This window comes from Natrix helvetica (genome assembly GCF_964273705.1).
Source record: "Natrix helvetica genome assembly, chromosome: 2".
NCBI classification, from domain to species: domain Eukaryota; kingdom Metazoa; phylum Chordata; class Lepidosauria; order Squamata; family Natricidae; genus Natrix; species Natrix helvetica.
This window is the reverse complement of record NC_138552.1, coordinates 143,344,488-143,371,348: the sequence shown is the minus strand read 5'-3', so window position 1 is coordinate 143,371,348 and position 26,861 is coordinate 143,344,488. Positions and strand designations below refer to the sequence as shown.

The 26,861-nt window shown below is 34.9% G+C and overlaps 1 protein-coding gene and 1 long non-coding RNA gene across 13 annotated transcripts in view; one reads left to right on the top strand and one right to left on the bottom strand.

Moving 5' to 3' along the window:
- The first annotated feature begins 1,317 nt into the window (after positions 1 to 1,317).
- LOC309387051 lies at positions 1,318 to 4,150 on the top strand. Of its 2 annotated transcripts, none has more exons than XR_014174529.1 (2): positions 1,318 to 1,519; positions 2,395 to 4,150. It is a non-coding gene; the product is annotated as an uncharacterized lncRNA (long non-coding RNA). The 2 variants fall into 2 exon arrangements; XR_014174530.1 differs by lacking the exon at positions 1,318 to 1,519 and adding an exon at positions 1,602 to 1,756.
- PUM2 (pumilio RNA binding family member 2) overlaps positions 3,750 to 26,861 on the bottom strand; it is an 84,770-nt gene continuing 61,658 nt past the window's right edge. For 5 of the 11 annotated variants that reach the window (XM_081943156.1, XM_081943155.1, XM_081943154.1 and 2 more), the window contains exons 13-21: positions 24,965 to 25,201; positions 17,946 to 18,213; positions 17,362 to 17,491; positions 13,519 to 13,653; positions 12,742 to 12,879; positions 10,678 to 10,803; positions 8,194 to 8,315; positions 6,772 to 6,964; positions 3,750 to 5,551 (exon numbers count right to left, since the gene is read on the bottom strand). In XM_081943156.1, the coding sequence (XP_081799282.1) occupies positions 5,420 to 5,551; positions 6,772 to 6,964; positions 8,194 to 8,315; positions 10,678 to 10,803; positions 12,742 to 12,879; positions 13,519 to 13,653; positions 17,362 to 17,491; positions 17,946 to 18,213; positions 24,965 to 25,201 (1,481 nt within the window). In that variant the 3' untranslated portion in view covers positions 3,750 to 5,419. The remainder of the gene's footprint in view (positions 5,552 to 6,771; positions 6,965 to 8,193; positions 8,316 to 10,677; positions 10,804 to 12,741; positions 12,880 to 13,518; positions 13,654 to 17,361; positions 17,492 to 17,945; positions 18,214 to 24,964; positions 25,202 to 26,861) is intronic. The other 6 variants (XM_081943150.1, XM_081943152.1, XM_081943153.1 and 3 more) reach the window with 3 other exon arrangements.

The window sequence follows — 26,861 nt, the reverse complement described above, 5'->3', positions numbered from 1 at the left end:
TTTCACATGCAAGTAATAGGCAGAATGGCCTCTACTAGACTTTTGCAATTATCAATTCCATTTGGAACAGTCAATCAAATAAATTATGACTACTTGTGTATCCATGGTAGAAAAGATTACTTAAGAAAAAGTAAAATGAGAACTGTTGTAAACACATCTAGCTGACAAATCTTTTGATTTTACGGTACTTTTTAAATGGTGAAGGAAGGAACTTATAGGAAAAACCATCACTTACTGAACCTGGGCTGATTGCTCCTGCCTCCATTTTTATTCCTAAGTGGACTTTTTTTGGGGGGGGGGCTGAACTTCAGGAGGTTGGGGATTTTATTCCAATGCCCACTTTTTAAGCAGGCCTCCGCTGCCATTACATTTTCTCAATCAGCAGTGCACAATGGTAAATGTATCCACATTTTAGAAATGAACACTTTGTCTCATAAACCCGTAACGTAAGATCCCAATGCCTGTAGCTTATCTGGTAATAGAATAAAGGTCAGGATAGATCCCTCTAACGCAGAGGGTGCAGTGAAACTGAAGAGCTACCATCACCATCAACTAGGACAAAGCTGGGAACGCAGACTGAAATATCAACCCTGGTTTAAAAAAATCACATATTATATCCCAATGTAATGGTCGGCCAACGTTCCAATTTTTGTTAGTGCAGAAGAGAATTTTGACATGTGACTGTTAGTGTGCTGGATAAGAGCACTGGTGCAATTCTTAGGCCTAATTAATTGAAATTCAGTGCTGTGGAATAAATTATACATTCCAGCTATATACAAAGTGCTAAGCCTTAGGCTGGAGAACCTTTTTTTACATTATACAACAAAGCCAATAAATTTATGATAGTTATGGACTAGAGCAGCACTAGTGAGCCGTATGGGATAGATATATTGCCATTTCATTTGGAAGGTATTATTTAAGACCTTTTCAAGTTCTTCCATTCATTTATTTTGACAGTATCCATTTGCAAGGGAGGCCTTAATGTGCTGGCTTAGAATAACAAAATGAATTTATTTCAAAATAAGTTAAACCAAAATAGATGTTATTGATGATATTCAAGAATGTGACCTAATTTAAGATTTATTAGGTCCTTGAGAAAAGGCAAAGCAGAAATAATAACTTGGCTGAAACAAGACAATTGGAAGTCCGAATAGTTACTTTCTCTGATAAGAAAATAGGGATCAATCTGCACAGATAACATACAACTTCTGACAAAATGAAGCCAACTTGAAGTTATAAGACAAAGCTATATGCAGAAATATGTATGGAAATAAGAAAAATGGAGGGGTGAGGAGACTATGGTAAGTAGAAGTGGAATTTACTGATACTGATAAAGCTACTTTCGTGCCTTATTTTGAGAAGTTGCCAAGAATAATACATTCCAGTTAAACTTAAGTAATTGCTATTTTCATTTTCTCATTCAGTTAAATAGGGGTAAACTGGAATCAATAGTAACAATTTTGAAAAATTAGGATGATGATGAAAATCCACAACTCAAACTGACTTGTGAAGAATAAAGGCAGGTGAACTCTATTTATCCAATATATTTTTCTGACTTGTTTACTGCTCCATGAGCCTTCCAAGTCACTTCTAAGTATTAAGGGGTTCTATGATTGGTGTAAAACGTAGTTTCTCAAATTTCCCAAGGATAACGTCTCTTGAATAGATTCACTCAGAAATATTTCTTCACCAATTTTATAGAGGAAAAGATGTTTCATGCATCCAGGTCAGATTTCAAAAAACAGATATCCTTCAGGTAAATTCTAATTTATAAAAAAGCACATTATTAATTTAAAAAGTGAACTCTTTTCTTACACATAGGTAAATAACTGGTTTAGATATGATATCTAATTATCATTAAGAACATTTTCATTTATACAACAGTAATTAGACAATGGGTGTTAAAATGTATTTTATCCAATATATACATAAATGTGACAGATATACAAATTTGGACATACAAAACAGTGGGATCTCAGGTGTCCTGTACTTTCCAGTGGAAACTTTACAAGGAGCATACATAGACGCTTCTATAGAAAAAACACGGATCAAATATTACTACAAAGGTTCATTTTAAACAACTCCCATTAGCTTCAGCTACCAAGGTCAATTGCAAGGGATTGTTTTATAAGTGGCCCAACAAGTGGGAAACTAACAGATAGTTGAAGCATAATTGGTACTTTATTTGATAGGTGGCATATAAATACTAAATAATAATATTAATATCAAGATCTGGAAAGTGAAGTGACATAAACCAGCCATGGTGGTCCTAGTGATTATCCCAGACAGCACTTAGAAAATCAGTGCATTGACAACATTCCCATTTATCAATTGCAAAAGGCCACACTGTGTGGATTGCAAGATATACTATGCTGATACATTTTGACATCCTAGGTTCTTGGGAAGAACTCTATGTGTATGAAGGCCAACAGCAGCTAAAGAACGGGCAGCTACGACTTCACATTGTTGTGAACAGGTAATTAAAAACTTGATAAGTGTATTAATAATGTCAAATCCAGTCTAACCATCTGGCTGGGTGACCAATCATAATAATGCAACAATACCTTTAATATTATCAAATAACAACATTTACTTATTCCAGTTCCTTAGGAAGGACTCAACAGGTGGACAAAGATGCCAAATCCAGTCTAAGCATCTGGCTGATTGCATAACCAATATTTTATAATAATAATATATAAAAATCCACAAAGAAAAAAAAAGATGATGCACCTTATTTCAGCTTAACATAGCTAAAGTTTCCAACCAAAGTAGAGTAATTATAGTCAGTGGACCACCACCTTTTGGAAAGAAGAACATAAACTTACACATTTTCATTTTTCTATACAGAATATTACAGGTGAACATTACATCATTCAATATGAACTAATAGTGGCCTAGATGCTGAGCAGACCTAAATAAATCTACATTAAAGGAGATATCAAAGAAGGGTGTCAGGGGGTGGGGGGTGATAGAGAATTTTTCAACATATGTAAGATTGATTCCAGCTACTAGTTGAGGAAAGCCATTCCTGTTGTTCCATACTTCTACTGTGTAAATATATTTCAATCAGATAGCAGAACAGTGTTTCCTGTATTATAAATATGACACTTCATTGAACCAATAGATTATAGGACAGACTTGCAATATATTGAGGAGCAGTAAATTATATTTGAATTAAGTTTTATACACATGTAGGCTATCTAACATATAGCAGAGTACAAAAGATCTATGTTTTTCCAACTCTTCAAATCATATATTCTTTGCATCAGGATAAATTTTACTAGAATTTCAGAATTCTATCGTTGCAACTACTATGAGAAAACTGTTCTATAACCAATATAATTATCACATATTTAACAATTATGTAAATGGGGAGAAAGCTATTATGAACAGAAATTACCATGCATTTTTATATATGTATTTTAGGTGGTATTACTATTATTTAAAAAACATCAACATTGGAATAAACTATTTTTATGGTATGCAGGTATTTGCATGTTTCTATTAAGAAGCTGCCCAAATAAGATGCACTGTTCTTTTCCATTTCCTGGAACCTCCACCCCAAAGCTTTTGCATATGCTGTATAACTGTCACTCCCTCCAACAATTCTGAGGCAAAGCACCTATATTATGTCACAAAAATGAAGAAGTGCTTATACAAAATGCCAGCTTGAACAAGATACAATGCATTTTATCTTTCAGAAACTGAATATACAAAGTAAATATCTTTCCAAAATATCTTCAAAGGCAAAGGATTAAAAAGGATTTTAATTATACACATATAGTCACAATTCTTGCCTTAAAAAGGAAACTGGGAAATGTACATAAGGCCGCTTGTAAATGTACACCTTTATCTTACTGTTACAGTGTTGTGTTTAAATTGACAGTATCATACATATTTGCTTTAGGATGAAACAAGCTGTTCAAAAATACAGCATTCTTCTATACAAAAACAAATCGTGCTACATTTAAGATGGAAGAAGCACTGGTTTCTGTCATCAGTATTTCTGTCCATTAATTATCTTTATTCTCATTAATGTTTAAACTGATTTAAAATTTCCAAAATGTCCATATTAACAGAATAGCTATGTAATAAACAAAAGATTTTTGTAACAGATCAAAGAAAGCTGATTCATATTTCTGAAACCATATAAAGATAGACTTTTTAAAAAACCAGTCTTGATTTGCCGAAATAAATTTACATTATACAACACTATGTCAGGGTAGAGGGGCAGGGATATGAATATACACTAAAATGCAAATTTTCTTCCCAAAAGGGGTAAAACAAATTACATTTACAGCATGAAGGTTTACAAATGTACATCTGTACAACCAAAGTAAGCATCACTACTTAATTAGCAAGGCTTTTAAAACATTGAAAACAAGGAATCTGTTTACAAACGGTAAACTTACATCTATTAACTATACTTATATAATGCTTATATTTATAAGGAAGCAAAAAATCTATCTGAATATTTAATCATGCTTTAGATGTTGCACTATCAAATTTAAGTAGGCTCTTTCCTCCATCAATTGCCTACAAATTCAACTACTACATCAAGCATATGCTCAATTTTCAAATCCCGTCTTACAATTGTATATGCAAAGCAAAACACACATCTTACACCAATTGTCTGCCTATTTATTTATTGAATTTACTCTTTCCCAGACAGTACATTGCTGGATCCAAGTACTATCTTGATTTTATACCCTATTCCTGCACCGTTAGTTAAATATTAAATTATATACATGGCTTCTGTACACTGCCGGAGAAAAGGGCACCGTTTTTTTAAAAAATTATTTCCAGAGTAAAAGGTGGAAACTACTCATCATTGTTCACATTTTATGACTTCTTTACTGGTTAATTGCAGTACCCTGATTGCTTTTGGGACTATAAAATTGTGAACCACCAAAATACAGAACTTAACTTTCTGTATCATGTTAAATAATAATTATGCAATTGCTTCATTTCCAACTGTTATAAAAAAGATTCCACACAAAGGGGGAAAATGAAAACTAATTCTATATACAATTATATAAACATGTTGTGCAATGATGGTGGATAGACCTACCAGACTGTAAGCCAGTATATTAAAAGAATACTGTACTTTTTCCCTTTAAAAACTATTTTATTCAGTGACTTTACAAGGTAAAAATTTACAAAATGGGAGAGCTATTCCGATAGTTACATCATTTACAGGCATTCTGTGCTTTGTAAGCCTTGCAATCTGATAGGTCTCTGTTAAGAAATGGCAATATGTTGCAATTCATTCCCCCAAAATATACACACGAATAAATTTTTTACAAATGGATGAAGTCAATAAATATATTTTTTTTAAAATCACAAAATTTTAGTTAAGTTGGGTGTTTTGATAATTCACAATACAATTCATATTTTGGACTGCTCCTTAAACTTATCTTCAGAGCATCCCATTTGGTGGTCCTCCAACTGGCCCCAGATCGGCATTGTTCTTCAGGTAATACTTTTCCAGTTTGGCAAGGATATGCTTTCCATAGGTGTATTTACGCAAGGTTGTAATATGGGGTCGAATCTGGAAGGAAGAAATTGAGACCATTAACACTCCTATCAGCAAAATTTCCATTTTGAAAAGTAGTTAGAAGGATAAAGACATATAGACAGGATATAACCTGTCTTTCAAGGTGTCTTTTCTTAATATTTGTAACCATGAATATTTGTGAACTACATTAAGACCCTGAAGAAGAAGCAAGGCTGAGTAAAAATGCTACATCAGTATGTATACAGATACAATAGACATTGTAATGCCTATTAACTAGAGTTTTCGCCTATTTCTGCATTGAATGGGAATAGGTTCAGTATGCTCAAGCAGGGATATTACATGTAAAATATAGAAGTGAAGAAAAAATAAAATGGATCAAGCTTTTCTGGATCAGAGAGAGATCCCAATGGCAATTTATTATATTAACAGATAGGAAGTTGTAAACTAGAACACAGTCAAACAGAAATACCACATTTTAGGTGGGTGACAATATATCTGACAAAAGAAATAATTTTAGTACAGACAAAAAAAGTTATGGATTTAAACTTTGAATTCAAGAACAGAACAGATTTGCAGTAGGGAATGGCAATTACTTTTATCCACCAATGACCCATGCTACCCCAAAGTTAGTTATTCATTCCAGTATATGGGGTACTCATTTATTTATTTTATTATTAAGCCGAGATATTTTAGGTTAAAGATTTGATAATGTACATTTAGACAGCACTTAAGCAGCTGAGGTGCGTACATCGGCTCTAATCTAATTCAAACCAATTCAATTCTTGATTTTACAGTTCAGTGTATGAAATTAGTTGTTTGATTTTCTGAATTGATTTGGCAGTTATTGGTAATTAAAGTTTGTTTCTGTCAACATTTATATAAAGAGAAAAGTTTTCAGAGAGATATTTGGAAGAATAAAATAAAAAAATAATAATCCTATTTTTCATAAAACTAATATAGGCTATTAATGTATATAAAATGAGAAATTAGAAATGGCATTATAGGAGATGATTGGTAGACATAATGGCATCAGTCTAATTGCAAATATTGGAAAGTATTTAATTTTATGTTAAGACTTTTTAAACTCTTACAATAAATTCACAGGAAAAAGCCAGCACCTGTGACAAGACATACTTCCTTTCTTCAAATCTATTTGTATGACAACATGGAAAAAGGGATGAGGAATTGTTCTTTCCTTGATCTGCTGATGGAAGCAATTCTTAAGCAGAGCAATGTAAGGATTTCATTCTTACTTTGTGCATTATAATCTTACGCTGAGCTGGTTCCGCCATGTCAATCATCTTCTGAACAACATAGTTTGCATATTGGTCCTTCATCATGGTGTATAAGGCACTGTGAGGACCATCGTTCTGGCAACATACTTCATCAATAAGCAAAGCTCTTTCAGCACGAGATGCATGAGTCACACATTTTTCCACCACATTGCTGTAAACGTTATGAGATTGGACAATAGAAATAAACATAGATTTTACCTGAATCTTCTGTCAACACAACAAAATTATTGCCCTCGTGCTAAATGCAATTCATGAGAGCTTCCTTTAACCTTTTCCTTGAGTAATTGCTGGGGTTCCATCTGATATCCAAAGACTATGCTGACGTACATATTACACAGTTTCTTTACTATGAAGTAAATTGAGATTTCCTTTCTACTTGCACAAAAGTAAAGAAATAACCGCCCACCGCCCCCAATTTTTATCCACAAAGCAAGCATCCTGCCCTTCATGAGGGATCTATTGGATTACAGAATGGAGCTCAAAAGCTCTAGTGGACTATTTTTGTATTTTTAATGACAGAAGAACTATCCTCAGCAAAATGAATAGATTTCCTCCACATCCTTGTATAGAGAAAAAAACTTCCTGATCAAAATTAATTAATTAAACAATCAATTAATTAATTTCCCACTTTATTTTTTTTTATACACAAGTCAAGGCAATGGGCATATCCAACACACCTTACTCCTACTATTTTCTCCACAACCACAACCCTGTGAGGTGAGCTGTGCTGAGAATGAGTGACTGGCCCAAATCATGCCTAAAGCAGGATTGGAACTCACAAGTCTCCTAATTTCTAGTTTGGTGCCTTAATCTCTACACCAAACTGTCAGCCCTCACACACACAAATCCATTTGCATTCTTTTTTCCATGTATATGAAAAAATGTGGGGCAGCTGAGAGAGCCAAGGTATTAAAATCAGCTGCATTCTACTTCCACATTATATTTATAAATACATTTATGAATATTACACTGCTGTACACGGATTAACTTGGGAAACTCAAAAACATCCTTCATGTACTTTAATTTCTGGTTTCAATCATGCTACTATCAACCAATATTCTTAGATATTATCTTGCTTCAACACTTATTGAGTTAAGTGCATTTCACTTATAATCTCCATCTTGTTGCTGACTTTTAACTAAAATATCTGGCAAAAAATTGGATTTTGGGGCTTCTTTCTATTCCTTTTTGGGTTTTTATTAATCATCTTTCTAGCAGAACAGGTATGGAGACTATAAAGGTTTGCAGTTTTTTGTATTCCATTTTGCTTTGGGCTGTTCCTAATTTTCTTCTTCTTCAAGGATTAACTCAGCTACCCCCTTTTTTTAAATATTCAACCAGCCAAGGCCAGTACAATTGTGAATTTGTTATTTACCATACCTGGCAAATTTATGCTGACTTAAAGTCAGAACTTTCCCTCTGATTTCAGTAACAATTTTACTCTTGTCTTCAGGGCGGCCATGTTCCAGAACATGCTGAATAACGTAGTTTCCATACTGGTCCTAAAATTAGTTAATAAAGTCATATCATTAGTTTTTAAAATGTTACAGTCAAAGAAGTGATTATTCACTGCATGAAAATGCTTCAGCATTTAAAAATGAAAGATATAGGAGTAAACGTCCATGTCCAAGACAAATACTAAGCCAAAATAAATAGAAAGAAAGCACAATATTTCATTGGACTGGGCATATCTGTCTAATATGCTAAGTGACAAAATCAACTAAGCATGGGTCACTCATGAGGCTACATTTAGACAATTATACAAATTGCTAAACTTCCTGTGTTCTCCGAATTCACATATTCCAGTCACTTTTGATGGAAAAAGATGCAATATGCCATTACATTGCTTCTGGGTTTTTTAAAAAAATGATCTTTGTATAAGCAGAGTGAGATATCTGGGGTCTAAAACTCAAATTGTCTTGGGGCTACATAGGTTTTGGAGGAAAACATTTATTCCTCTTCTACTTCTATAATGTGCATCAGTCAACATTCCAAGCCATTTGCCACTAGAGCTGTGATGGTGAACCTACGGCAGATGGCACACGGAGCCTGTTCTGTGAGCATGTGAGCTATTGCCCCAGCTCAGCTCAACCACGCATATGCGCGCACCTCCCACTGGCCAGCTGATTTTCAGATCTCTGCCGCACATGCACAGGGCGCATGTGGGAGATGTGGGGTGGATTGTACGCACATACGCGGGGGCAGGGGGAGCGTGGGGTGGGTGGTTGTTGCATTCTCATTGCATTATGAGTGTGGGCTTTTGGCACACAACGACAAAAAGGTTAGCCATCACTGCACTGGAGTCAACAGTTAAAAGGTGCAGGCTTTCCACCCATCCATCCATCTTTCAATTGCTATGCCAGTTGGAGCTGTTCTAGATCACTCTGTGCCCCAACAACAGTCCCAAACAAGCTCTTTCCCATTCTCATCTAGCAAAAACAACATGCTCTCCTGACTTGTTCCTCCCATGGAAAGCCTCCGAGATGCACCAGACACAGGCTGCCTGGCTCTGCTAATTTTGTCTATGGGCTCAGGTTGGAAAAAGGCAGATTGGAACAGTGCATTCTGGTTGTTGCTTTTTGGGGGGAAGAGGAGGAGGAAGGAACAGTTTCATATGATGGTTTTGTTCTTCTGAAGCCCAGGTATAAAACATAGAGAGAGGAATCCAAAAGTAGCATGCTTTGCCATTCCTTTTAGCTCTCCTCTGGCCAAGATCAGATGCAGGAGAAAGGCAATCACCCTGGCAAATCACATCTACCATAAATGGGAACCACTTGGAGATTAAGGATGTGCAATTAATCCAGATCCAAAATGGGAAATCTGCTTTAGTGGAATTGTAGTGCCTCGTCACTGCCTCCTTAAAGAATCTGCTTCTTTTCCTGTATTTACACACATAGTCCCCCCAAAATACATATCTAAGAAGATTCTGATAGTGCTTTCTTCATTGAAATATATATATCTCCTGGGATTGTTCCCTGGAAGCATTGACAGATTCAGTAAGCATTCCCAGCTTGCAAAGCGTCTTTTGTGCTTGGAATCCAAATAACTGCATATTCCTAGTGGAGAGGCCTTAAGTATTATTATGGAGCAATAAGGCATGGGCAGGTTGCAGCAAAGGCCCATATAAATCAGTAAAAAGCTGGGTCTTCACCTGACATTAAAAACAATGTTAGCATTTGTTTGGTCTTTAAGGAAAGGACATTCCAAAGCTGGAGTACCATAAGGGAGACTATAATTATCTTTTACAGCTATGAACCAGTAAAGAGAGCCCCTCACCCTTGTAAATCTTAATGTTTGTTCAGATGCACACTAGGAAAAATGCTCCTTTAAGTATTAATTAACATATAGAGTGTTAAATGTAATACAATCAGTAAAAGGTAGCTACTGGCAGTACAATTAATTTAGAACCAGTACAAAATGGTCTGAAAAATTATTTTTGCCCCAGCTGTTGCTTTTGAGTGTTCTTAAAGGTCGATGTAAAGCTCACTGCAGTAATCTAACTTGGAGGTTATTAGAGGGTAGAGAACTGTGGTCAAGCAATCTGGTCCAGGGAACTTTGCATATGGCTTCCTTGGAGGATTTGCTTTGTGGTGTGCACATTGCCTTTGTTTCTTAGTTGTCTCCATAGCTTGATCATGAAATGATAATACAGAATGTTTTTGTTTGCCTTAGAAACTTAGTTTTAGCTCTGATCACATTCTAGCCACATGCCTATATTCACAATCCTGTCTAATTAAATCATACAATATAATTAGTATAATTAAATTACCCAGCATAATCCAATATCCATTTTCCCCAATATTATCTGCCTATAATGATTTTGTAATTGTTTATGTTCATCGTGGCATTTTAGTACACACCAACCTGCACAAGCTGTTCTGTGTGTTGATGCAATTCTTCCAAAATGGGCAAGGTCTGTTCGGCAGTACAATGCTCAAGAATGCGTTGAATTACTCTGCAGCCATAAGGGTGAGTTGAAAGCACAAACACCTTGAAATAACAAGATTTTAATTATAAGAATATATTATTTCATACCTGTGTGAAATTTTTAGAATGGTTCCCATCCTTATGGGAATATTTTAATTTCACAGTTCCCAGGGAATGTATTTAATAACACTTGAGGCAGTCTATTTCACTTCAAGAAGAAAATAAGGAAGAGTGACTATTCTGAATATTTGTCTTATTCTCCAATGCATTTTGGATAGTTATTTTGCAGTTCATCTTGATAAAGCAATATACTAAAAAGGTAGATATTATTAAATGCACCTATCAAATAGTAATTAGAAATCTACTCAATCCAAGAATGGAACACTTCAGAAAACTCTGAAACATTCCATCTCCAGCCCTAATAGGAAGTTCTGCATAGTGTAGTACAGTGGTGGGCAACCTTTTTTTTCAACTGAGCCAAATCTCGCCAAAACCACGATTGAAATTTATTTTGAGAGTCACATTTTTAAAACCGAAAATACATAGGATGGTACACTGTTTTTAGTTTCAATAAACTCTGGCATTTGACGCACGCAAGTCTTAAAGCTGTCAAGTTACAAGATCCTTGCATCCCTAACCCTTTAGGAAAAAACCCCAAGGGGTCTTCAAACCTGACAGCTTTAAGACTTGTGGACTTCAACTCCCAGAATTCCTCCTCCAGTCATGTTGGCTCAGAAACTCTGGCATTGAAGCATGCAAGTCTTAAAGCTGTCAAGTTGCAAGACCCTTGCACCCCTAACCCTTTAGAGAAAAAAACCCCAGGGTCTTCAAACCTGACAGCTTGAAGACTTGTGGACTTCAACTCCCAGAATTCTGAGAATTGAAGTCCACCAAGGGCATCAATCATATTAGCCCAGGGATCTGCAAAATTGGCTCTTAAGACTGGTGGACTTCAACTCCCAGAATTCTGAGAGTTGAAGTCCACCAAGGGCATCAATCATATTAGCCCAGGCAGGGATCTGCAAAATTGGCTCTTAAGACTGGTGGACTTCAACTCCCAGAATTCTGAGAGTTGAAGTCCACCAAGGGCATCAATCATATTAGCCCAGGCAGGGATCTGCAAAATTGGCTCTTAAGATTGGTGGACTTCAACTCCCAGAATTCTGAGAATTGAAGTCCACCAGTCTTAAAACAGCCAACTTTGCAGACCTCTGTGTTAGCCCAAAGCCTGGCGCTGGGCGGGCCTTGCTCCCCCATTGGTGGAGCCCCAAGAAGCGAGGAGGGAGAAAAAGAGACGGAGGCAAGGAGCTTCTCCCCCCCCCGCAAAAATCTTATCAGGGAGCCAGCGGGCAGTAGCAAATTAGCTGATCACGCGGCGTGATCGGCTAATTTGCTACTGCCCGCCCGACTCCCTGGTTAGATTTTTGCTGGGAGGAGGCGGGGGGGAAGCTCCTTAGCCTCCGTTTCTTTTTCTGCCTCCTCGCTTCTCGTCCCCGCCCGACTTCAGGATCCTCCCTAATCACTGTGGGTCGAAAAGAAAAAAAGGGAAAGGGGCGCTTGTTTTGAAGTGCCCGAGAGGAGGGAGGGGAGCGGGCACCCGGCACACAGAAGAGCCACATTAAAGTGTGTAAAGAGCCGCATGTGGCTCGCGAGCCGTGGCTTGCTGACCACTGGTGTAGTACATATAAAGCTAAAGGATCAAATGGTTAGCACCTTCTAGAAAAATCTTTAAGTGTTAAGTCAAAAGCAACGGGAAGGTTGAAAGTTTTGAAATTTGTATTTCATAAATATTTGTAGCTGTAAATTGAATAAACTAAACTATTTTCAGTACATGCATGAAGAATTACAATATAGGCACCAAGGAAAAATCTCTTATGGAATAAAAGGCTACATGGTACAATACAAATCCAAAACTGAAGTTGAATGCTCGCAGTTATTATTTGCCTAAATATGAATTATGGAAGTCATTCCTCATTCACAAAATAATAAATGAAAAATTACCTGTCCTTTAAAAGCATCAATAATAAATTGGAGTGATTGTGGCTGAACACATTCAATACACTTTTGTACGACATGATTTCCGTTTTGATCCTTAACACATTTTAGGACATGACCATCTAGTTCCTTCACCATTTCATTCTACAAAGAAATAACATGAGAGATCAAGTTATGCATGTCCTTAATTGATGTTCCTCTCACAAAATATTTCAACAAATAATTGTCTAGATATGTAGTAACAGCAAGCTAATATTTGCTGGTATCAAAATGTGAAGTAGGTTACTCCTGGTTAGCATTCAGATGAGAGTCCCAAAGGTGCTTTTTCAGGAGGCAACTGAACTTTCTCATTTTTCTTTGAAGATGTTTCACTTTTCATCCAAGAAGCTTCTTCAGCTCTGAAGAAGAGCTGAAGAAGCTTTTTGTATAAGAGCAAAACATCTTCAAATAAAAACAAGAAAGTCCAGTTGCCTCCTGAAAAAGCATCTTTGGGACAACCATGACCTGGATGACTGAGAATCTCCATAGATTTAGATGAGACTAGAAAATCCCAGAGCTGAAGACTAGACTAAGAAGTCAAAATAGTAACTCAGAAAAAAGCAATAACAATCCACTTATTACTGGATTCAACCTATCAACCAATCAACCTATATGAAGTCACCAGAATTCAAAGAGTATTCTTAAACTAAAAATTAGATTAGCACTATAAGTATGTTTCAGAACTAATCAAAGGGATTATATTTTGATTATAAATATAAATACAAAAATATTGATCTAACTTACAATTACCTGCTGGTCAGGTGAAATAGACTCTAAAGCTTTCTGAATGACTCGACACCCATACATCTGTAAAGCTAATGGGAGAACATGTCCACGAATGCGCGTTGCAAGTGCTAACTTCTGGTCAATGCTTCCAAACTACAATGAAAGTGAAAGCACTGTTTAAAAAATTTAAACTTTACATGTTCATCTGCAGAAAATCACAAGTTTAAAAACTTAATGAACAGTACCTGCATTGTTAGCCACTTTATCATTTATTACTAGGATCTCCCTTATGTCTCTTCCAAGGATTTGTATTTCACCACTTGAGAATTAACTACACATGTAATTGCAATCTCAGAAATAAATCATCCAGTGAAGGAACTCCAAATTCAGTTTTCATCTATACAAGTTATTGTAGAACTATAACTTGCAGCAGCCCCAGGAAGTATGACCAAAGGAGGAAGATGCTAAGAGTTCAGGTTTCTTATGACTTAGGTAAGCAAAATGGTTTTAAAGCAATACAACTTGATTTTTATGAATTTTAAATAATCAGAGATAATGTCTTTTTAATATAGAACAAGTGAAATAAATCATTTGGCTTTCACATATAATACAAATAATACTGATCCTCTCAAAACACTTACAATTTAAATAAGCCTAATTCTTCAAAATTGCAGGACATACACAATTGATGCTTTCAGGATAATATTGATTAGGGTGGGGAAATTGTTCCATTTCTTCTAGGATTTTAAAATCCTTTGAAAGTGATGAAAGGGAGATTTCAGTTTGTGTTTCTTGCTTACAGAATAATGGAGGAAGGTTTCTGTAAGCAAGAAACACGACTGAAAACCACTATGGCCTGAAATTGTTGCCTTAGGTAAGAACAAGGGATCTTAATCTTTTTGTACCATCCATGCCATTCAGAATCTGGAGAAACACCTCCCAAGGGTTCCATGGATTGGAAGTTAAGCTTTCCTGGGTTTAGAGGTACAGTATGTTTAATTTTTTAATATTAATCTAGGAGCTACCATATTTTTCAGAATATAAGACGCAGCAAGATTTTGAAGAGGAAAATTAAAAGAAAAAGTTTTTGCACCCTGCAAACCTCCCCCAAAAGGCCTGTTTTTCCCCCCCAAAAAGGCATGAATAGCCCTTAGGCGGCTTGTAGTGTGTTCCTGGGGGGCACGCAAAAATGAGCAACAAACGGCCCATTTTTCGTCAAAAAAAGGGCATGGATAGCCTTTAGAAAGCTTATAGAATGCTCTTGGGAACTGGGGGGGGGGGGGAACGGGCCACTTTTTGCTCATTTCTGCCCTCCCCAGCCCCCAGGAGCTCTCTGAAAGCCTTCTAAAAGCTAGGCACAGCCATTATGGTGAAGGGGGCGGAGTTTTGGGAGGCAAAAAAAATGCTGTATTCAGTGTATAAGACGCACCCAGATTTACAGCCTCTTTTTTAGGGAAAAGGTGTGTCTTATACTCTGAAAAATACAGTACTCTAAAAATTGAGACTCAGAATGTAAGTTCTTCAAGCAAGGGATGTGCAAAAATTTGGAACAACCATGGAGTGTTTTTGAGTCTAGAACTTTGTCTTTGAGACAAAAATTAGTTTTGAACGACATCCTTAACTGTTCTAACATTAATCATTAACTTTAAAAAAAACTCCCTAAGTGAAGAAAAACTGTAGACTGCTTTAGTCAACAAGCAGCAGGCACAAGTTCCACTGCGGCTGCTATTGACTGGAGCTGGTGAGGGAAGGAAGAAAAAAGGCTGAGAAATAGTCAGTTGAGCACATGTTAAATAGTAATATCTATTTGTGTTTGTTGACTCATGGAGGCAATCTTGAGTTGGCAATCACAGATATAATCATAGAAATTAATTAGTGAAGAATGGTTATTTGCAGAGGTTATCATTTCTTTCCCATTCTATTCCTTATAGTTAATAATGTTTTCTCTTACTCAACTTTACTTACTAAGCAGTACAAGGGACAGTTCAGGAGGTGAAAGATAGGGAAACTCCTTCTAATTTACATCCTATCTACATCTCTACAGCTCTAATTCACACCCCAGACCTGCTTGTTTATTTAGAAGGAATTTGTTTATATTGAGTAGCATCTCTCATGCTGCAGGAATCAGGAACCAGGCAGATGCCTCCAAGGCGAGGATTTTCTCCCATGTAGCAAATGAGATGCAGTAGTCCATAACCTGAATGATGGTTGCAGTCAGATGTGCTAAATCATGGGTTCTAAGTCACCAAGGCAAAGGACATTTTTTTTCTCACTTGGCAGGAAGTCCTGGTCTTAAAATGGTCAGTTCCAAAGTTACCCTGTAGAAGTTGGTATTATAATTTGGAATCTTATGGGGTACAGTGAAATTACAAAGTAGTTCTATTGCTGTGTAAAAAAAGAGGAAGAGTAAAATCAGTATTCTGATTCCTGCTTTCTGTGCACATGCAATAGAAGTCTGCATACTTTGCTTAAATGGCTACCTGAGGTGGGGCTACATAACAGGGCTAAACAGAGGTAAGCTTTCTTAACAAACTATAATAAAAATTCATTTTCACATTTGTCTATCAACTCATCTAAATTAATACAGATCTTGCTCATATCAATCTCTTTGAACTTCAGTTGGGAGTCTGAAGAAGGCTGACTGGGAACTAATGTAATCTACTTTCTGAAGTAGCTATGTGATAGAGTAGTCAAATGAAGAAAATTATCATAAACAATAAAGTTCTACGTGTAGCCCATGCAGAGGTCAAGAGGTTAGGCTGTTGCCAGGAGGCAGAGCACAAATATTAAGGCATATTTCAACTCTGGCATCAGTAGCAATCAGGGGACCAGATCCAACAGCGGGGTTCCCTTGGCAAGCATAAGAATGTACCACATTGTGCGTGAGGAAAGAGGAGGGAATCTTGACTTATGGAAAAAGGCAAAAGAGTTAATCTCCCTAGGTATGTGTTGTAGTTTTTTTCATAAGCCAGAAAAAGTGAAATGACAAAACACTGTTTTAGTCATCATGGCTTGCATCTAGCCAGGTTCATCGATGATTACACATTGGCACACTGTGTTTTCCAAGGCAAGTGAAATTCCATGTCTCTTGTGTAAACACTGCCTTGGTGGAAAAGCTGGTTTCCCTGAAAAACAGTCTCCTACTACTGAACTTCCCAACATACCATTGGAAGGTAATTAAGAACTAAGCCTTTCTCTCACCTTCTGACAACCGGCAGTCACACACTAGCTTTTTTGCTCCTAACAAATATGGCTAAGCCCCACTGACCAACCAGTGAATGTTAAAGTATGCTGGTTCTGAGACTGTATGATGCTGCATCAAATGTGATAGCTAATTGCTCAGAAACAATATTTTTGCTTACCTGACCTGTAGGTGTACTACATATCTGTCAGTTTTGTGCTATGGAGAAGTTAAAGAGTTCCTGGATTGTAATACTGCTGCCTCTATGTATTTTATAAGTTGTATTTATTTTTTAGTCAATAAAGTTGTCCATTGTCCATATGGATTATATATAAAGAGTTACTATTCTGTTCAGCTTTCAAAATGTCAAACACAAAAATTATACAGTATGCATGTCTATTAGAAAGCCCCAAGCCAGCAGCCAGAAAAATCTATTTTTAATGTTACATTGTTTATGGGTTGTGTTACTGGTTAATCCATTGCGGCTGCTCATTTACTGAGCTCTGTCCTGTAGCTATTTACGCAAGACAGACAAAAATGTGCATATTTAACTTTTATTTTCATTGCTTGTTAAAGTAACTCTATCCCTAAGGTTTGTTAAGTTTTCCATCCCCGAATAATCTTCTATTTAAATACCTTCATATGATTAAAATTTTAAACAATATTCTTAACATATTTACCTCAAAGAATTTCTGTATTACATAGTTTCCAAACACATCTGTCATCAGCTGATACGCTGCTTGCAGAATTTCACTAAACAACATTTGGCGCTCAGCCGGAGTAGCTCTCTCTAATTTCTGTTGTATAAATCTGTAAATGTCAGAAATGTACATGCCAATATAAATAAATATAGCAAGAATTTTAAAGCTTTTCATGACTATAGTGACTATAACCAATCATGCCAATGAGATACTAAATTCCATATACAAATTTAAAATTCTATTTCAATTATTTTGTGAATTATTTTTATTATTTACAATCACATCAATTCTATTTCAGTGAGGTACAATTAATTTAAATGGGCTCTGATTCACTTTGAAAACAAAATTTGACTTCATATTGTGCATCCCATCTTATTATGGATGCCAACTGAATCCCCAAATTTAGGTCTCTGGGTACACAGTGTGATATATATTTAATCAGAATTATTCATCAATATTGAATATTAAATATTAATATATGCAACATTCAATATATTCCCCAAAGACATTACTAAAAGAAACATATATTCCCCTATTTATTCAGGAGAGCTATATATGCTTACCTAGAGCCATGTTGATCCCGTGAAAATTCAACTATATGCCCAACAAGGTCTCTTAGTTGCAGGTTAGGAAAGCGATTATTTCTGAAATCCTCCAATAACCTACTCCTCCCAGAGGGCATAATGTCAGATCTACTGTAACGTAGCCGTGAGGGAGGAAACAACTGGCTGCTTGAGCTGAAAAGACTGGAGGTATTTGCAGCACTGCGATACTTGGCTTCTGCTCCAGGAGCTGCTGAAATATAGCGACCACTACCATTGGTCAATCCCCCTACAATGAAGCAGCTTGGTTAGTACAATGTTTTAAGTATGTGCTACTCTAACTGTACTCAAACTAAGGAAAGTTAGTATTAGTTTCTATTTACATTTTCTTAACTACTACTAGTAACCAGTCAAGTAACCAGATATTACTTAAGAAGAAAGGAACAAAAGACATTCTGATTGTTCCTTTTTGTCCCAAGTATAATAATTTTAAAAGTTCAAGTCTAAAAAGCAACAGCTGAAACAACTCTGAAAAAACAACTCCAATAAATAACAAACAAGCTTCTGGATATTAATGTTTTTCCACAAAAGGATATATAATTTTTATTACTGATTGTTGTATGTATATTAAGTTAACAATATAAGTTACCCCTTTTAAACCTTCTAATATTGTGGAACACATTAAATAACTAAATCCCTTCTCCTGACAATACATTTTACTCCCTTCTAAGAAATTAGCATTAACAAATTGGCTAATTAAGTTAGAGATCTGGAATATTCTAAAACATATACACACGAACATATAAATGCTTTTTGTCATAACTCCAAAACCTGCTCAAACTAAATCCTGATTTTACCTACTTTATTACTAGATTAAAATAACTCAAGCATCCTTCCTAAATGTTACTTCCTAAACAACCCATTAAAATTATTCTTTTTACCAATATGCTCAAGGCAGTTAACATATACATAAAAGAGCAAAGGTAGTTAAAATACTAAAACTGACCAAAATAAAGCATTTCAATAAATAAATAGTAACAGGTACAACTGTGGAGTCTTTGGTGATATCTGGATACTTGCTTGCAGAGATTTCATTACCCAACTAGGTAACATCATCTGTACAAGTAAGTGGGGAGAGGATTGCTCCTTACTTATGTACAATAGTGTGTTCTGCCAGTTTTGGTGGGAGGTTAGTTCCTTTATCATCCCATACACATTCACACTGATATTACCATTTTGGGCAACAAAATGTCTGTAAGCAAACAGCCAAGCTCAAAGATCACCAAGGACTTCACAGTTCAGTCCTGAGCTACATATATTTTATCATGTCCTCAAACAAATAATTGTTTTTGATTAAATTTGAAATACTGGTGAACAAGATGTTTTCATCTACACTATGCGTAATAGCCAGCATTCAAAACATACTAATTCAATGCATATTTAAAATCTATGACAAACACCTTCCAACTGAACCACCATGGAAGCAACCCTGAGCATCAACAGATCAGATGTGGAAGTACAGAAAGTATCTATCTGGAATACAGGGGAATGAGCACATTTTGATGTAACTATTATAAAGAACATTTTGTGTGGGGGAAGAGTCAATTACGTAATACTAAAATATATAATTCTAAGTAATGTGGATGGGTTGTCCAATTGTCTAACTATAAGTTCATGAGGATGGCTCACAAGAATCCCTTACTATTTGAGGGGGAAGAAATCAGTTGCTCAATACATTTTCTGCTTGTTTAACCTTTTTCTCTAATTCATTTTTAAAAAAAATAGCCATACCAAGAGAAACATGTACATAACATAAAATTAGTAGAAGTTGACTTATTTACATCCTGCTTTTAAAAAGTCATTTTGAGGAGTGAAAGGCCTTCCTGAATAAGCATTGGAAATGGCATAGTTATTGAAAACTTCTGAAAATTCAATACAGGCAAGCTCCCAAGAAAAAGTTTTGGGAGAGAGGTGTAGGCAGCTCAGGAAAAGAGAGGATGAGTTAATTTTATCTAATTGAATGCAGTGCCAAACATCATGATATTAAGAGTTTAGAGAACACTCCTATAGTAATGGAGTTGAAACAACTCAAGTGTTTTGTAAAATTTGGAATATTGGCTTGTGATGGACTAGGAATTTCATCATGAAATGTATTATATTTATTGTCTTATAAAAACTATTCTGCTACAGAAAACAAATTCAAAACTAAAGATTAAATGTATTTACAAGGTTAAATTCCTGAAACCAAAGATTACATTAACATTTAATAACTTACAACCTAAAACTCTAGTTTCAAAGACTGGGATATAAAGAGTCTCCTGGATGAATAGAAGACCCTTCTACTTGCACCAAGAGAGTTGCTCAAAGTTGTTCCTTCTTTTTCCTCTATGCCATATCTCACACAGTTGCAGATCCATGACTCCAAATCCATGAAGATGTCTTTAGAACAGTGGTTCTCAACCTTCCCAATGCCGCGACCCTTTAATACAATTCCACATGTTGTGGTGACCCCCAACCATAAAATTGGTGTCTCGGTTACTAAGACCATCGAAAATATATGTTTTCCGATGGTCTTAGGCGACCCATGTGAAAGGGTCATTCGACCCCCAAAGGGATCCTGACCTACAGGCTGAGAACCACTGCTTTAGAAGGACCTATTCTCTTAGAAAATTCTATGAACCTGTTTTTTCTGAATCTGCCCAACTAGACTTCACCTAAACCATTCAAACTACTCAAACTTGCCCACTTATATTTTACAAAAATGCTCTGGTTTTTTTAAGAAACTTGACAGTAATGTCTATCTGATAAATTTAAAAAACCTGCCGTTGCAGTAATTATTTGAAAATAACTATATAGAAATAGCTTTGTATCTAAAACTAGATTCCAAAGATTGTTTTTGCTCCTTTTCTTAAAATACTGACAAACAAAATAATAGTTTCTTGTTCTGGAGAAAACCCTGAATAGAGATGAAATATATTATGTGCAAAAGTTATTAATACAAGCATAAGAAGATTACTAATTGAAATCTGGTCAAGTTAAGTGCATTCACAACGTAAAGCCCAAAAGTAAAGCATTATTTACCATTTTCATTATTTGAGATAACTACCTAAATCTGCATCTGCAGCAATAGATTTTTATGGGAATGAAATTCTTATGGATTTAATGATGTAAACAGCGCACACAATCAAGGCAAAATAAACAAATCAGGACTACCTTGCACACAATTTGCTTTGTTTTTAAGCAAAAGGTCAAGAACTAGATATTTGTAATTTTTTATAAAATGTATGCAATTATAAAATCTTATACCAGCGTTAAACAAGGTTACTAAAATCATATGCCATGTGACTGGATATGCATCTAGCACATGATAATTAGTATTATTAAAAATATCTTACTAAACTTATTCGGAAAATTGTCCCTGGAAACAATTTTTTCTATTAATATTTGGCAGTTTTTATTAAGTATGGAACAGATACAAGTGTACTTTCATTTTATTTTTTACAAAATATCCAGACCTATTTCTATAAAATAAGCCATGAATAAATCCATTTTATCATCATCTTCATAATTACACAAATAAACAGGTAAGTTTATGAGAAGAATTAAAATTCAGTAATACATAGAAAGATCATGATAATGGGAGGCATAACATTAGCAGAGGTGGCAACAGCTTATTGGTCCAAGTGGAAATGGAGCAAGGAAAGGCAAAAAAGCAGGGAGAGAGCAAAAATGCTGCAATAGCAATTAATTTAAACAGGTAGAACAAAGATTAATACACCAAGAAAAGAAATGAATTTTATTCTGAGGTACTTTTAATCAGATTAAAGCATTAGGAACCATGGTGGCCCAGTAGGTAGAATGCAGTATTGCAGACTAACTTTGCCCACAGCCTGGAGTTCAATCCTGACCAGCTCAAGACTGACCCATCCTTTTGAGGTCGGTAAAATGAGGACCTCATTTACCTCAAATGATGTAAAATTATTGGGGGCAATATGCTGACTCTGTAAACTGCTTAGACAGTGCTATAAAGCACTCTGAAGCATTTTATAAGTGCTATTTCTATTAGCTTATTCTCTTTAGCATAATGATAATGACAAATATGCAGTTAAAAACCTCTTTCTGTAGAAAGAGCAGTCATGGCAAGAAATTTCTCTCTACCTGTTTGTATGGCAATAATTAAAAAAAATTAACAGGCAATGATATTTGTCTTTAACCTATTCGGAACTTAGGGTTTATGACAACCATGCTATGAGCCTTGGAACATAGGATTCTGTCCCCTCAAATATCAAGGGAAACTTCCAATACCCACAAGGAAAATCCACCATTGAAACTCCTCTCTGTTACTAAGAATCTCTGAGGCTGCCCCAAAGTCTTTGGCACAAGATATATTAGTTTTAGGGGTGTAGAAGCATGAGCAAAGCATCTCTTTTTAAAGTGTTAAAGAAGCAATATTTTTCGCTATGATTCATGCAGCTGCTATAATAGTTTCCCTTCCTATTGCAAATCTCTGTCCATGCAAAGGTGTATTCCACAGGACTACAGGCTTTGCAGAAAAATATCAGACCTAGTATAGTAATAGAGGAGAGGTGGGGCGGGATTTTATTCTATTAGAAGAGCATCCTGAGCAGAATTCTGCTAAGGAGTATGCTTTCGTTGGAGAAAAAGAAAAGATGACGGGTCTATTTTGCAATTTTTTGCAATGTCTATTTTAGACATTATTTAATAAAAAAAATGTTTTCAATAAAAACTTACTTCTGAACTTTTAAGGATTTGAATAATACTTCCTTTCCACAAACTATAAATAAAAATGTGTATTAATTTTAAATATGCCATGTATTTTAATACTCATGGGAAATGTTTTAAAATGTTTAAATCAAACATTAAAATAGTTCTGGTTTACAATGCATCACCTAGTAAATTATAATGTGGCACATTTTGCAAAGTTATTAACAGATACACACATACAGTTCTTGTGAGAAGTCTTACAAATATTTTTCAGAATGTGTGCTTTATCTAAACTTTCTCAAGAAGATAAATTTTAGAACTACATGAATATAGAATAACATCAGTTGATGGCTAGCCAACATTTGAAATATGTATTTCTTATTTTTAAAGTCAGCTATTTTTCAAAGTTTACACAGAATCAAGCTTTTACACTTAAATGATGTTACTCCGTAGGTATTTTTATAACTTTGATCAAACACAAAATCCTATAGCAGATATAGTGAGTAAACAATTCTATTGCCATTTTAAATGATTTAAAAATGTTTGCTATAAATTAAATTGAGAACACAAAGTTAAAGCTGTTACTGGAACACCAGAATCCAGTGGAAGTTCCAAATTCAGCACTGAAATAAATAAGGCTGAAATGTTTGTGCATTTATCTTTTGCTCCTTTCTATGACTAGTCAGAAGCAGAATACGTGACATAGTGCAAATTATGTCCAATAAGTAATAGATAATTCACAAAAACATATTCTAGCATTTGTTGAAGAATGTATATAATTTATATATTAGACAAGTAAAATTGGTTATTTACTTTTGACGCTTGAAGTACATTAATGTTATTTATCTTGAAGTAATAAATCACCCTTTGAGCACTTAGGTGTTCGATTCTGAATAAAACCCAGAGAGCCATGTGCATAAATGACATTGGAAGGATGAATATTAAAACTAAAACTATTGTCTTCTTGCTCTGGAAGTCCATATTTTTAGGAACAGCCTTTCAGAAGGTATAAGGTTGAAGTTGCAGTGAGAAATGATGCATTATTTGATATGAGAATGGTATCGCAGAAAAATTAGGGATAGGTGAAAAAGTAAAATATAGCAGAGTCAAATATCGCATAGACCAAATCTAAGTAGCAGTGTACAAAGGGTCCTCATTTTGTTTTTGAAGTAGAGATTTTGTTGTGATCAATAATATCCAATTTGCCTTAGGATTCGAAGAGAACTTGGAAGACTTACAAAGATACTTTCAAGAACACTTTTCATTATAACAGAAATAAGTCTCTATTCATGACCATTTATAAGTAGAACTTCATCTTCTACCTATTCCATTTTGTTATTGGAATATTATTTAGTCCATTTTTTCCTCATTGTAGGCATGCACTTGAACTTTAGTATTTATTTGGACAATGTACCATAATTGAGCAAATTTAGTTTAAGAAAAGTTATATGATATGTGAATTTTGAAACTTTTTTAGTATTCAAGTTTGAGATGTCATTTATGATGAGAGACCTTTCGCTAATAAAATGCCTATACAATAAAGCATGTAAAGTGATTTATTCACAATTTACATTAAATACATAATTAATAATAGGGAATTATAAATACTGACTAAATACTGCAAAGCATGCCATAGAATAATGTAATTTTAACATATATTACTCAACAGTATCAATCTAGATACAAACCATGCCTATAAACATCCTTACTGGTTCCAGCATGAAATTACTACAGGTGTATGTATGGAAAGGACACATTACAGATTGAATGCCACTATTTCCCTAAAGCCTTTCATTTTTATTTTTATTTCTTTTGAAAGTGAATTTATAAAATTTACTGTGAATTCATTACTCTGTTTATTTAAAAGCAGTTTTCTTTACTGCATACTTTGCCAAGCTTTGTTTTTTTAAAAACCGAGATGCAAAACTTGTATCATTACCATGTACTAAACATTAGCCTAAAGCTGACTCCATTAAAAAAGATGCATGATTTACAATTATACGGAAAAAATATATATCTTTGCCTGTCATACAACAACAACACCACAACAACAACCCACTCTTAGTTTACTAAGTATCAGGATTTCATTTTTATGTGAAAAAATCTGTAGGGTGGCATGGGCCAACACTTAGCTCCCAAAGCTGATCGCTCTCAATGACCAATCAATTAGCAACATATTGGGACTAGGCCCCCTATACAATGTTTTACCAAAAAGGCAGATTGACATCTTTAACCAACATAAAATATTGATATACATATAAAAATACATATACACACAAACATATACAAACAAAAAAGGGCTTTGTTTTTTTTACCTAAATGCAAACTGGATGAGGATCCATGTGATGAAAGTGATGGCGGTGGCGTAAGTGAATGTCCTGGAGTTTGGCTTGGCAGAGGCATGCCTATTGGGCTTGGAGAGGAGGAAAATCCCAGACTATTGTAAAATGGCTGCCCTATGGGTGCTAGGCTGCTACTAGATCTTTTGTACAAGTCAGAACTAGTAGATAGAGACTCTCTCCTTGTGGCACTACTACTTGCAGAACTGCCAACTGAAGAAGAAATAAAAAGACCCTATTACATACAGTGTCAACCAAAGAAAACCTAGCCCCAACCTACAGCTGGGCAATACAAGATATGATCATATTCGTTATAACAATCAAGTTATGCTAGAGACAATTACTGTGATAACCACACATGATTTAATAAATCACAAATGAGTACAAGCATTCCTCAGATATGGAAAATTTTTGAGCAATCTCCAAGTCTTGATTCACTCAAGACTTAGTCACATTGTCATAGTATTTGGCATTCTGGAGTCAGGCTTTGGGACCAATAGTTAGGCATGTCTTAATGTGTTAATACAAACCAATGAAGTTGAATCTTAAGTGCAAATAATTTCTGAAAATGTCTTCATTTTTCTTTCAATTTAGATACTAGTCTGAGAGGAGGAACTACTCAAGTCATATTCTAGGCATGCAACAGAGGTTTTTGTATAGAGATAGCCTAAATAATAAATTCTTTCATCCTGTTTTACGCTGTTACTAAAATTACCCTTAGATTCTGCACTCTTCAGAAATAAGATATGGTGGCCACACTATACATTCTTGTCAATAAAAAGTCTAAAGATACTTTGAAGGAAAGCCTTAAAATGATTTGGATCACAGACAGATAATATAGGGATGGGTGAACAAATATAATAACAAAATTTGATGTGTTCATAAAAGTATGGTTTAGGAATTTAAATAAATACTTGTTGTATATTCATCTTACAGAAGGTTTTACCTGAGCAATTTAACTAATATAAATCTTGAAATACCACTTATTATGAACATTGAGCTGTTTAGCCATATTAACAATTTTGTATCCCTATTTAGTAAATGTATATTTTATTTAGAATTTGTTAATTTCAGTCTAATGCAGAAAAAGGAACTACAGTGATTTCTAAAGATTAAGACATTACAGTGAGCCAATTAATTTACTGAGCAATAAAATATGGGGGTGTGTGTTGACTTGTTCTTTCAAAATTAAAATGAAATGTGGATCGATATTTTAAAATCCTGATTCAGCTGTCAAGCTCACTAGATGACTCTGACAAATCACTTAATATTGTCTCCTTGAGATAATATTCTAAGAGTAGCAAGCAAAGGTATTCTTTTAAAAGTAGTATTTAAGAAATTTACATTTTAAGACTAGTTGAGAATAATTGTATTTAAAATGCAATGAAGAGAAAAATGAGTGATTGGTACACAAAGTCTATTTCTTATACAGTTAAAAAAAACTAATTATGGATTTGAATAAACGTATTTATATAAAAGCCAGGATTTGTTTGAGTGGAATACTCATATAGAGCATTAATTATTCTGAAAAACTGCAAATAAGACTGAAAGCCTACAATTTTTAAAAAATATATTAAGGATATTATTCTCCTTAAGTAAAAAAATCAGAGAAACGTCATCCTTGATTTTGCCATTAATAACTTTCAATTAAAAACATGTAATGAATGACTATGTATTTATTAGATCCTTTCTTTTTATAGTGTTTTCTTTCTACTTATTTATTTCAGTGGACATCAACCAAAATACAAATTCTACAAGACAAAAAAGTGATGAGGAATTGTTTATAACAATCAATAGGAAGAGCTTTAAGAAGTCCTCTAAATATTTTAAAAAATTGTTTCACATGGGACATTTTCCAAGATCAAGGTGTGCA